Genomic DNA, 13973 nt, shown 5'->3' with positions numbered 1-13973 from the left:
TACTCGGATGCACCCAAAAAAAAGTCAGAATTCAGTCAGTCCACTTTTTGGCGTAAACCCGCTTTCAACACTAGTCAAAAGGGAAGCGGCATGCTTTATTAGAACTTCAAGAACACACAATACAAGAGCCCTAAAATATTGCTAACATGCTTGTTTTTAGTCCTGCTCACGCCTGGGCCTAGTGAAGCACCTTTCAGAGGGAATAGTTGCATTCTGAGCTCCCGAAAGAGAACTTTTAGTACCAGAGTATCCCCCCCTCCAAAGAAAACCATGTCAAGGAAGAGGTACCACTGACGTACTCCTGCGCCTGTCTTTCCATCATGTACATACATGGTTGTAGCTGTAGAGACATAGATGCTTACCTTGCAGCTGGAGGCTCTTCCAGTACTTCTTGTGCACCCGCACAGTGTTGCTAACGGACAGCTGGGCACTGCGCTGAGGGGGACGCAGCTTTCCGAGATCAGGCAAGGTGTCCCCCAGAAGGGTGCGTGTGCACATTGTCATGGATTCAGAGATGGATGAAAGATTGTAGCCTCCCTGCCACATTCAGGGAGAAAAGTGTTTATCTGTAATGGGCACTCCAAAGTTGTGAACATCTGACTATATCAATAGTTCATACAGTCAATATAAACCAATCCCTCTAACCAAGGGGACAGTGTTACATTCAATCCCTAAAAATTCCAATCTTTCAAAACTTCGGCATGAGCCAAATGTAAAATAAAAACACGCCTGGGAGCATTTTTATTTTATTTTATTACTCTTACACACTATTTTTAGGTTGAGCCTGGGCAGCACATGCGTTGCTGAGAGGCATGCAGTAGTGGAGTATGGCTTTGAAGCTTCGCCCACTCTCTGCCCATATTTTTAATTGGCTTGTGTCATTGTTCTTCGTAAACGCTGGCTTCCAAGTCGTTATTAGGCTTGTTAGTCCCTCCTTGTCTGCATTTGTTACCTCCCATAACAACTGGACCTTTTACTTGTGTTGTTACATGGTCTGTTTTATAAGTTGGTGAGCGCTATTTTCTTTAATGCTCTTACCCTATTCCACCCACGTCATTGCATCACCCGTCCACTATTATTTTTAAAGTGATGTATTTATTCAAATTACAGAGTGGTCCACTTTAACTATAACTGCCGTACTCATATAATTATTTAATATACGGCGCGGTCAGCTTTCGCTTTACTGGCTGCGCTACAAAAGCTTTACAATTTTCTTCCCCCCACTACTGGGCTTTCACCTTAATGTTGGCCACACCCCTCTGTTTAGACGCTGCTCACTGTAACCTGAATATGCGAGCAGTGTCTAAAAACCAAGCATTTACAATGCAATAGGTCTCGCTTTTGCGAGAGTTTAAGCTATTGGCATTGTATATGACAATGCCTTTCATTTATGTTTTAAAAACCAACATTTAAATAAAAGGCATTGCCATTTACAATGCCAATAGCTCAAACTCTCCAAATGCGAGACCTATTGCATTGTAAATGCCTGTTTTTTAAAGCCATCTTTATTAGCATTTTCAGCACACACTTTACAGCGGCTTTGCCAGCTCATGCCAGCCGGACAAGCATCTCAATCTGAATAACGCTTCCAACATAATGTCTGATATCATGTTGAGCTGTTTCGGCGTACTCTTGAGTTACATGTCCTTAAGATGTTAAAAAAACAAATCGGACACAAATATAAACAATATCCAAACTTGCAGTCGTCGTGTTCTGTATGCCTCTTGATGGCGGAAGTGTCCCAGCCACCCTGTGATACACGAGCCCCATACATGCATTCCCCTTGTGTGCTAACGTGTCACCACTTGGATTGAAGCCCAAAGCATGCATTTGCACTACATTCCCTCAGCCTCTCCATGTCAAAAACCTACAGAAACAGCAACTTCCGTTATATATAGTGCTCAGAAACGATACGTGTGCTAGATAAAAACAAAATTATAATTCTTCTTTTGAAACCACCATTCTTGACAGCACGTGTATCCTGCGAAGCACCAGTCAAGATTTGAAAACACCTATATGGCCTTACTTCAGTGCTTTCGGCCCGCTGCACTTCAGTTACCAACCCCTTGCCTGCGAGGTCCATGCTGTTTGTAAACCTCCCTGCTCAGCGCACGCACTCTGTGAAGTCCCTCCGCCCTCCTGCTAGTCTCACACACGCTGGGCTGACCCTACCCAACCGATCTAGTTTTTTTTGTTTTTGCAGTTTTAATAGCGTAAACTCGACCCGAAGGTATCAGGTGGCTTTACTTTCATTAGCAGCAGTTGCATTACAGACTGACTGCCTAACACATTCATTTTTAGGCAACGATAGATTAAGTGGTATGCACAGGATGCTTGAGCATCCCGCTGAGATTCCGATTGGCCCGCAGCGGGACATTGATTGATTGCCTCCAGGGTGATTGGGTGGATGGCTGCGGGCCTAAGGATGTCAGAGGTTAGTTGAGATGGAAGAAGAGGGCAGGGAGTTTGTGGAACGGAATGAAGGCTTGTGGCGGGGCAGCAGGTTCTTAATTGTCTGGAAGTTTCACATTACAAAGGTAACGTTGCATGCTATAGAGCCGCCGGACACATTTTAAACCACAAGTGCCGGTGCTGATTTATGCAGCCAGTACCTGCGTGCACTGTCGGCTCTGCACCTAAGACATTCTTGGACCTATGCAATTGGAAAGCAAGCATATGTTCATTGGCAAAATTTGCAAAGCATGTTCACCGTAACACCACGCAGCCCTTTATATATAGAACGTAGAAGGTCAGAGGGACTGACTGGCTCCCTTATGGAGGGTCCCCCTCCATGCTGACACACCTATTTGATGGGAATCCAACACATCTCTGTACGGGTCTTACCAACAATCTCAGTAGGTCCTTCGACAGGTTTGTCCTGGCACACATTCTGATATAGAGACTTATATAGCTCTATTAGCGCCTAACTCACTTATGTAGGAGTTTTGCAGCAGCTCGGAGTACTTGAATCTCTGTTATAGACCCCTGGTTCTTTTGTTGTTAGTAAAACTGCGGAGGCACCCAAGGGAGCTGTGCTGGCACTGGCACCCGGCGTGGGGAGGGGGGGGTTGGTGCAGTCACCCGGCGTGACGGGGAAGAAATTGATCCAAGTGATTGGCGGGCCGACTCGAAGCTCGGTCGGGGCATGACCGAAAGGAAGCGAACAGCAGCGGCGGACGCTGGGACTGCAGGCTATACTGAAACGAACCCTGGTGGGAGGCGCCGACTGTCAGCCTACGCCGGTGGGAGGCCCCGAGGCACACTCCAGGCACTGGACACACACATAGGAGATGGGTGCCGGCCTGCAACGTGTGCCTGCTCGTGCGCCAATACTGACCGGGCTGTGCCGGTGTCCCCGCGGCAGAACAAAGAACTGGTAAGGGCACCTGCTGATACCGCCTCAACGAAGCTGGGGCTGGAGACTGTGGTGTTGGTGCTGAGAGTCCACGAGCGAGAACACCCACCTGATGGAGAGGTGGGCCGCCGGGAGTGGTCGCGATCCCACGTTGTGCTCTTTTAAACCCCATAAGCGCGTTGTAGGCACGGCGTGAGCGTGCACATCGGCGTGCCCTGCGGCTCTAGCCCAGTAGCGGCGTCTGAATAAGTGCTGCGTGGCTGGTGCGGCCCAGGGAGGGGCTAAAGCAAAAAAATAAAACAACAAAAAACAAGGGAATTCGGCGAAGCAGGCGCTGCTGGGGTTCAGCAGGTGAGAGCGGGTCGAGTCGGAGAGCGAGGGCTGAAACGCCGGAGGGAGAGACACAACGGCGTGCACTGGCTCGGGGCGTCTGGTGCGTGTGTGTCTGTTTGCTGTTGAGGGAGACGAGTACGCGTGCACTGGCTGGGGGCGGCTGGTGCGTGTGTGTGAGTGTGTGTTTCTTGCCGCACTTACTGTATGCAGCTGGCTTGCATGGACGGAAGGGGGATAGGAGATGTGCACACCTGCGTAGCTGTACGTGCTTGTGCACCAGCTCCAATCTCCAATCGCCCTGCGCGTGCCCATCTCCTGTCCCACCTCCGAGGCAAGTCAGCAACAATCGAACTCGCTGGCGATAGCGTTCGCGCTGCGTCGACAGGTGCGAGACCTAAAAAGGGGCGCAGACACCATTAAAGTGCTCTCGCATTTGCGAGAGTTTGAGCTCCTGCCAATAAAAACAACAATGCCTTTTATATATGTGTTGCTTTTAAAAACACACAAATAAAAGGCATTGTCATTTACAATGCCAATAGCTTAAACGCTCGCTAATGCAAGACCTATTGCATTGAAAATACTTGTTACATCCATAACACACAGACACAACAAAACCACCACATGAAAAAAAAAACAGACAACTTAATCAGCCTTTAAAAATGTTCACATCTCCCATAATACATCACTGTACAATTATGAACCACTTTCTCACATAAAATTGATAACTGCAGGTAGACTGTGAAGTTTAAATTATGGACATGTTTATGTGCGACAATTTTATATCATCCACAATAATTTGCTTTTATCTTATGTTTGTGATTTCGAGACATAATGTAAATAGACAATTTATCTGGTTTCCTTTTTTTTTTTACTTCAGGTAATTTCTACTGGACCCGGAATTTGATTGTACTCCAAGTAAGGCTACCCCAGCTTTATTATTCTAAACCCATCTCATTCTTTTAAAATTCTGAATATTAAATAGGAGCTGCAAATTTCCACATACTGGTTAAAAGCCCGTAACCGGGAAATACCCTCAGTGGGAATTTCTTTATCTCCACCGCCAAAGCTGCTTTTGTGTCCTAGAAAGCGATGGCTACATTTTCAACTCAGTTTATCTCCACACTAGGTTTCTTTTCCTTTCGCTTGATTTTAGAGCTTACTAGGTCAGTAGCTGATCAAGATTCCACATTTTTCAAAGTATATATGTGGAGGGCAACTCAAACAATATCACCTCCTTAACTTTACGATTGATCTTGTTTCCTTGTGCTTCGGATTTAAAATGACTGCTGACTTTTCGTCTTTGAATTCTTTTGTGATTATATTTTGTTGTTTCTGTATATGTATGTATTTTATCGAAAACTATACATAAAGCACATTTTTAAGCTTCATAAAATATATTTTATATGTATGTATGGAATTCATATTTGTTTTTACATTCGGCTCATGCTGACGTTTGAAAGATTGTAATTGTTGGGGATTGAATGAAACACGTAGCTCTAGCAGTACCTAGGGGACCCTTGATGTTATTTTTGGTATAACAATATTTCTTAATTTTGGATATATCGGTTTTAAATTATGGCCCATAAGTACCAGAATTCAGGCAAATTATCTCACAATCAAATCTTTATCTTTTGATAGCAACAGAATTGAGTGCATCCATGGGCACTAATGGAATGAAAACTACCACCACATTACTTGGTACCATCCTAGATTCGGTTCCTGATGTACTTTAACAGACCTCGACGTTAATCAGTAGAGTAATGCTTGCAAAAGGTTTAGGCTAACCTCTGTGTAGTTGCTATACTACATTTCAATAAAGGGAGATACTACAATAAGGTGACACTGAGCAACAGCGCAATGAACCCTGGGAGAACCAGGATGGGTGGGATGGAAAGGTAAATAGATGATCCACTGGGAGCTGCCTTGCTTAGGAACAAACCCCACCCGCCTTAACAGCAAATCATTGAGCTGCAAATAACTGGATTTATTCTATTACGTTTTTGGCCCAACTTCTCACAAAAACCCACCTGAGGACTCTTCTAAATCCACCCGCCTTCATTCTGAAATGAAAATAGGGTTTCTAAAGCGCACTCATACCCGCAGGTGTCTAGGCGCTGAAGCTCCATGGGGAAGAGAAGGGTAGCAAACCCCAGGCAGCAGCGAGGCTACGGAGTAATGAAGGAACGTATTTGAACTACTTATTAAAAAGCCAGGTTTTTAGCGCTTAGAGAAAGGTGAGCAGATTGTTTAAGGTTTTGAGGGTAAGTGGCTTGGTATTCCAGAGTCTAGCAGTCGTGACTGCAAAACTCTTTCCACCCCAGGTAGCCCTCCTAAACTTGGGAACAACCAGATTAGCCTGGGAGGCCGGTCTGAGATTTCTGGCCAGGATATAGCAATGGAAGAGATGCCTAATGGAGACTGGTCACTCAGAGTGGAGGGCTTTAAAGGCTAAGCACAAGGATTTTAAAATAACTCTTCTCTTAACTGGGAGCCATAAATAGTGCAGGATCTTCAGATTTGTCCCAGAGAGACTGGGTTGGAATCTGACACAACTAATTCGTTGTCTATCATTTATCTCTGAGTACCATGGTAAACTCTGCGTATTTCAATATCTGCCTTTATCCTCCTTCCTAAAACAAAGGCAGTTAAGCAATGGCGTGCAGTGCTTGATGAAAACAAATAAATCAATATGGTATCCTTTTAACAGTGTGCACAACTAATTTGGAAGACTATAGGTAGCAACCAGATTCAAAGTAAGCTCGGACCATATCACCAGTCAAAATATGGGTACAAACAAAATCTTTCTCTGTATAAACAAAGTGAAAGTCATTGACATACTTAGTGGTACAACCACTCGTGGGGCAGCCGTAAAAACCTACCAACAGTGATTATTTCAAATAAGACGTATTACTTTTCAAATACTATTGTACATTATAACTTTGTTATTTAACACAAACAAGCAATGTAATTTGAATAACTCTCAACCCCACAAACAAAAGAACAGTGAACTTGTGAATGTCATCAACTCCTCTTGCAGAAGCAGTTGAAACTATGAGTGCCCTATTTGACATTAGACATCACAATCTTCACTTCAGTAATGAGCTTCTGAAGATAGTGGTTGAGGATCTCGCTGTGTTAAGTACCCTTGAAAGAGATGGCTGTTCACTCAAGCAACCCGCAATGACTCCACCCAGAAATAAAGAAAATACAAATCAAGATGTATTCACACATTATGTAGCCTATTTGTGTAGGTGGCATAATCATTAAATGCCATCTACAGGGAAAGTACATTAGATGTAATTTAACAGATGAGGGGCTACCTCTTTGATACCACAAGAAAGAGTATTATGACTCCTTCTAATACATTATATAGAAAATCGATTTAATTTGACATAATATTAAGTCCTTGTTGAGCACCCCAGATTTCATTGGTACATTTGTGCAATCTAACAGAAGAAGGAGATAACCCTAATCTAGGACTCAAAAAGCCAAGTTGAGAAGTTCAGTATGGTTAGGTTGAGTTACCAAGCCCCCCACCCCTTTAATTAAGACAACTCCTAAGTACAGTCGGAGAAGTGAATTAAATAATATGTACTGGGGGCGTGGCCAAGATGGCGGGCTGAGAGGTCGCACTTGCCGAGAGCTCCCGGACCCCTGAATCCCTGCACCGCTTGCAACCGCTGATTCCCCCCCGGATCACGCGGCGACTGAGCCTGGTGCCCACGGTGGAGGTGTGGAGCGACTTCTGAGCCCGGTTTGCGCCGTCGGGGGTGAGATCCTGACCGGCGAAGCCCGGGTCGGGGCCCGCTGCATGGCCCGTGTGCGAGCCGGAAGCCGCGAGTCTCCCGACCCTCGGAGCGTGACGGAGCGCCCAGCCGCCTGTGTGTGAAGCCCGCAGCGGCGCATGAACTGTCGGAGTGGGAGTCAGCAGCGGCTTCGCGAACGGCTCGGAGTTGTCCGACGGCGGTTGTGCGGAGCGGAGGTGAAGAGCGGAGGCGGAGTCGACATCGCCTCACTACGCCAGCCCGTGGATTGAAGAGGCCCGCTGGGAGAGGCCGCTCCGGCCGGTCGTCTGAGCGGAGCAGAGGAACGGGGCTCCCGGGGCAGATCTCCCCCTGAGGCTACGGGCCCCGGCGACCATCGCACCGTGACTTTGCCCACTGGTGATTTTTGGGTCCCGGATCAGAGACGGAGAGGGGTTCTCCATCTTGGGCGTTGGCCCCTCGACATCACAGAGCGGCCATTTTGTGGTCTCCGGCCGGGCAGCTCGGCCTTCCTGGTGCTCTTTGTGTGGCGCTGCCCCCGGCTGGCATATAGCTGCTTTCTTTGCCCTCAACGTCCTCTACTCAGCTGCGATGTCGAACGCTAGAGGACAGCGACGGGGCGACCGAACCTTGCCGGACATGCTGGGTCGCGGCGCCCTACGCAGCGGTGGATCCCAACCCGCCACGACCTCCCCGGCCCCGACCAGGGGAGCAGATGGCGGAGAACCCCCGGTGACGAGATCATTTCTCGAATCGCTCTTTAGCTCCCTTCGGGAGGACTTTCAAACGCTCAAGCGTGAGGTGGCCGGGGAGGTCCGCGAAGTAAGGAGAGAGATGGACTCCCTGGGGGAACGTGTGAACACAGTGGAGGAAGCGGGTCACTCCAGGGATGAAGAGATCACCCATCTGCAGCAGGAGGTCCTGCGACTGCGGGAGCAGCAGATTGAGCTACAGGCCCACGCCGAGGACCTTGAAAATCGGTCCAGGCGGAACAACATACGGGTCCGCGGTGTGCCGTCCGGTGAGGAGGGTGAGGACGTGACTGCATATCTGGTGGCCCTCTTTCGTGCGATCCTGGGAGAGTCGGAGGACTTTCGGATCCGCATAGACCGAGCACATCGGGTGGGCCGCCCCCGCAGAGCTACGGCGCCCGCCCCGGACATTCTGGCCTTCCTCCCGAACTTTCCCTTGAAGGAGCGGATCCTCCGAGAAGCACGAGGGCAGCAATCTTTCCGATTCCGGGACCACCCTGTGACCCTGTTTCAGGACTTATCTACAGTCACGCTGCAGAAGAGGAAATCATTCAAGATCGCTACTGACTTCCTCCGGGAGCAAGGGACACAGTACTCTTGGGGGCACCCCTTCCGTCTGATATTTCGATGGAACGGTGTTTTGCATCAGCTTCGGTCCCTCCAGGATGTCTGCGCGGTGTTGGGCCTCACAGCATCGGATACAGATACCCCGGCTCCGCGGCGGAGGCGAAGCACTCGTGACGGATGGCAGCAAGCTGGAGGGGGGACCTCTCCTCCGTCGGAGCGTCCGGGCTCGCCCATGATCAGGGCGGACATGGCGGCCGCCATCCAGGAGGCCTCCAGAGTGGCGGCGAACGGCGAAGTGGCCCTGACGGCCTGAACTCACTCCAGGGGGAGTCTACTCTAGCTTATTCCTCTTGCAGGTGCGGGGATCCGGGGGGTGGGCTGGGAGGAATGGCGAGTGCTGGAGGAGGTGGCTGTACGTCCACTAGACTGATTTACCACGGCCCTGCCCGTTACGGGCCGGACTGGGACAATGTCTTTTTTGAAAAGTTTGAGTAGCAGGGAATGGGGTTGGGACAGGCGGGCAGATGTTTTGATTCTGGGGCCTAGAGGGGGGGCCAGTTGCGGGGGATGGTGTAGATTTGGTTGTGTGGGGACAAGGGGGGGTTTTCTAGTTGTGGGGTGTTGGGGTTCGGGGACTGTACTGTGCCAGTGGACGGTTCAAGGTTGCTCTGTTTTGAGGCCTCGAGTGGTGCCTTCTGTGTTTGCCTGCGGGGCTTTGCCTCTTGACATGTGCTCCATTGATCCCCCTCCTTGATGGCTCTTAAGGTGCTTACTCTCAATGTGAAAGGGCTGAATAATCCGGTTAAGAGGCGGGCAGTGTTATCCTTGTTAGAAAACTCACAAGCGGATATCTGTCTGTTGCAGGAGACCCATTTGCTGGCTAAGGACTGCTCGAGGATGCGTACCCCTAAGTTCCCCACGCAGCTGTTCTCCTCTAGCGCCTCCAAGACGGCAGGGGTGGCGATCTTGTTTTCTAGGGGGTTCAGGGGAGAGGTCGTGTGCAAGGTAGCAGAACAGAAAGGGAGACTTCTAGTGTACAGGATCAAGATGGGGGGTTTAGCACTGACTGTTGGCACCATCTACTGTCCCAATGATCACCAGGACCAATTCTTACACAGGGCTTTGGAGGACGTAGCATCCACCTCTGATAGGCACATAGTGTTGGGGGGTGATTTGAACCTGGTTTTCGACGCGGCGATGGACAGGTCTGTGCAGCGGCGCCACCAGTTGGGTGAGCTTTCGGGCTCGATTCGAACTCGACTTGAGGAGCTGGATCTGCATGACATGTGGCGCCACCTCCACCCCACCACCCGCGCATACTCTTACTTCTCACATGCCCATAGATCTTATGCGCGATTAGATCATCTCCTTGTGTCGGGCCCAATGCTCCCTTTGGCTTCGAGTGTGGACATGGGGGTCCTCTCTCTTTCTGACCACGCCCCGGTGGAGGGCGCTTTCACTCTGCCCCCGGTGGTTCGGCCGAGAGGGGTCTGGCGGCTCCGGGACACGCTTTTGCACAGGCGGTCGGTGGTGGATCAGATCCGGGCGGCCATTTTGGATTTTCAGACCATAAATGATACTGGGGATACTTCTCGTGCGACACAGTGGGCAGCCCTTAAGGCGGTGCTCCGAGGCGAATTTATAGCGATTTCCTCGGCCGAGAATAGGGACCGACAGCTCAAGAGAGATGAGCTCACCCAGCAGGTGAGGGAGCTGGAGCAGGTTCACCACAGGACAGGGGCCCCCAGGGTGTGGAGGCAGCTGAAGGCGGCACGGAAACTCCTGGCGGCCCTTGACACGGACCGGGCGGAGTATGCGATGCTTCGCCTGAAACACAAATATTATACAGGGGGCGATCGGTGTGGGCGGCTCCTGGCTAATAAACTTAGGGTGCAACACCAGCAGCACCGAGTGAAGGAACTGGTGGACCCGACCGGTGGTAGGGTCACGGCTGATGAGCAAATAGCAGACGTCTTTCGCAGCTTTTATGCTGACCTCTACACCGGGGAGGCCCCTTCGGCCCGGGCTGAGATGGCCTATCTGGACTCGGTCCCGCTCCCGTCGTTGTCTCAGGAGCAGGCTCAGTATCTGGAGCGTGACATCCGTATCGAGGAGGTGATCACGGCGATATCCCGGCTTAAATTGGGCAAGGCCCCGGGTCCGGATGGCTTTATCCCGCTGTTCTATAAAACCTTCTGTCAGGAACTGGCGCCTCTACTGACCCGCCTTTTTAACTCCTTCGCAGAGCCGGGAGCCATCCCCTCCGAATTTCTCCAGGCCACGGTTTCCGTGATTCCGAAGCCGGGTAAGGACAGGACCGCCTGTGGGTCCTACCGTCCCATTTCGCTACTGAACACAGATTTGAAAGTGTTCACCAGTATATTAGCTGCACGCCTGGCGTTGCACCTCCCAGGCCAGGTTGACTCGGACCAAGCGGGCTTCGTGCCCGGTAGGCAAACAGTAGATAACACAAAGAGGGTGACGCACATCCTCGAGAAGGCTTCCAGGATCCCTGGGGAGAGGATGCTCCTGTCCATAGACGCGGAGAAGGCTTTCGACAGGGTGCACTGGCCCTACCTAGAGAAGGTCCTGAGCAAATTCGGGATTGGGGAGAAGTTCCGTCATCTGATCTTCAATTGTTACCGGTTCCCCTCTGCGGTAGTCCGGGTGAACGGCGGCAGCTCTCGACCCTTCCCCATTGAGCGGGGTACGAGACAGGGGTGCCCTCTCTCCCCTCTGCTCTTTGCCCTGTACATGGAGCCTTTTGCTCAGAGGGTTAGGCAGAACCCCGACATTGTCGGTGTCAAGATGGGTGAATTCCATCATGCGATCAGCCTGTACGCGGATGATGTCATTCTGACGCTGGATGATCCGCGGAGATCGCTGCCGGCCTGTGTAGAGGAACTGAACTTATTCGCCGACGTGGCGGGCTTCAAGGTGAACCTGGGGAAGTCGGCCGCCCTTGACATTTCGCTTACTAACGCCACTAGAGCGGAACTAGAGGCTTTACCCTCTGAGCTGGTCCAGGGACCGGATCCCGTACTTGGGGATCCTATTGGCGCCCTCCCTCCCGGAGATGGTCACGGCCAACTATGCGGCTCTGGGCGCGTAAATCAGGGAGGAATTGGGCCGGTGGAATAAGGGCACGCTGTCGTTACTGGGTAGGGTGGCCGCGGTGAAGATGACCCTCCTGCCTCAGGTGCTTTACCTCTTCAGAGCGTTGCCGCTCCAGCCCCCCTCGGGGTGGCTTGCGGAGACACAGACTGCCATTGCGCGGTTCGTGAGGCAGGGTCGCAGGCTGAGGATCAAGAGAAGCATCGCTATGCTGTCACCGGAATCCGGGGGGCTGGGGATACCGGACTTGCGGAAATATTTCCAGGCCGCTCAGCTCCGCTATCTAGTGGAATGGAGCCGATGGGAGTCTGATAAGCACTGGCTGTTCCAGGACCAGGCGGTGGCGGGTAGGACGCTGCAGGAAGTACCATTCTTGAAGCGGGCCCATCGACCCCCCAATCTCTATGCGTCTCTGGTAACGCGGGTCCCGCTCCGGACGTGGGACTCGGTGGCTGCCAGGTGCGAGCTTACCACCTTCCCCTCTCCCTTTACGCCGCTAATTGGCAACCCGGACTTCGGCCCCGGGATGGAGCAGGGCGCTTATGAGCGCTGGCGGGTGGCCCGCTGCTGCACTCTGTATCACTTGTACTGCCCTGAGGGAGTTGTCCCCTTCCCGGACCTGAGGAGGGATTATGGCCTCCCGGAAACGGAGCGCATGCGATACATGCAGGCGCGCCACTGGGCATTACAACCCCAAGTGCGCGACGCGGCACACCGGGAAATCACGGCGTATGAGCGTTGGTTAATTACTCGCACGTCGGACGCTAAACTGATCTCAGACCTGTATAAAATGCTGCAGCCCCCCTCCTTTCATATTCACAACCCCGGTCGGGAACGTTGGGAGCGTGAGCTCGGGCGCGTGTTGAGCCATAAAGAATGGGAACACATCTCCTTCCGCGCACGTCACTCGGCCTACCACACGGGTCTTACGGAGACCTTCACTAAAATCTCGACCTACTGGTACCGTACTCCGGAGAAACTGCACGAGATGGACAGGGCAATACCAGGGACGTGCTGGCGCAACTGTGGCAATACTGGTACCCTAATACACATACTATGGGAATGTCCCCTGCTGGCTCCTTACTGGGAAGAGGTTTTGGGCGAGGTAGACAAATGCTTTGGGATAGAACTGCCTAGATTCCCGGCCTATGTTCTGCTAGGGTTGCCGAATGGGCTGATGTATCCCCTTAGATCTAAGAGAGGTAGACAGATCGCAATTGCGCTGGGGTCAGCGGTGCAGAATATTCTCATACACTGGCGCACTACCACACTTCCCTCTGTAGTTGGTTGGCTGCACAGATTATGGCATGTCCTTGGAATGGAGAAGATGTCCTTAGTAGCCTTGGGGGATACTGATACCTTTGAGGAACTGTGGGAGCCCTTTCACAGCCTGTTATGTTCCGAGTTTCGGGAGATCACCTGCCCTAGATACCTTAGGTTGTTAAGGCTGACACCGCCACCGGACCCGCCTGCTTGATTGGGTGGGGTCGGTACTGTATAGCGGGGATTTTCGGAGAGTTGCATGTAGCGGAGACTGTAGATATTGGCACAGTACAGGGGGTGGGTTAGGGTTAGGTAGTTGGGGGTTCTGTTTGGTTAGGTAGGTTCTTGGAGCGGGGTTGCTTCTCCTCCCTTCACCCCTCCCCTTTTTCCCTTCCCCTCTTCCCCACCCCCCCCCCCCTTTTTCTTTTCTTTTTTTCTTCCGTTCTCTCTTGGTCCCCCCCCCCCCCCCCTGATTTTCTTTCCTCCCCCCCCCATCCCGTCCCTCCCTTTCTCCCCCCCCCCCCCTCGTTGTTTGTATGTGACCACAGGTGCGAAAGCTATGCTCCCGAGTCGGATGGGGCCTCTTGCAAACTTGTAACTGCATTACTGTACTTGTTGTACAATGCACATTGCTGTGCGGTTCCTGTGGTTTACTTGTTCCTTGCCCCCTTGTGTCCTACCCCACCCTGCTTCAATAAAATACTTTAAACCTAAATAATATGTACTTGTTAAAAGGCTGGATGGTGCAGAAAATTATATCGTACAAAATAACGGAACCCGTTGATCTTAAAGATCTCTCTAAGCCAAAAGTGACATCTTTGCTAA

General features: G+C 51.2%; 1 protein-coding gene across 2 annotated transcripts in view; it reads right to left on the bottom strand.

Moving 5' to 3' along the window:
* Positions 1-13973, bottom strand: part of HDAC6 (histone deacetylase 6) — a 167787-nt gene that overhangs the window by 49462 nt on the left and 104352 nt on the right. For both annotated transcript variants that reach the window (XM_086940369.1, XM_086940370.1), the window contains one exon: positions 363-537. In XM_086940369.1, the coding sequence (XP_086796495.1) occupies positions 363-537 (175 nt within the window). The remainder of the gene's footprint in view (positions 1-362; positions 538-13973) is intronic.

Source organism: Lissotriton vulgaris, chromosome 10 (assembly GCF_964263255.1).
Source record: "Lissotriton vulgaris chromosome 10, aLisVul1.2, whole genome shotgun sequence".
Lineage (NCBI taxonomy): Eukaryota > Metazoa > Chordata > Amphibia > Caudata > Salamandridae > Lissotriton > Lissotriton vulgaris.
Note: the sequence above shows the minus strand (reverse complement) of the source record. Positions and strands in the feature narration are given on the sequence as shown.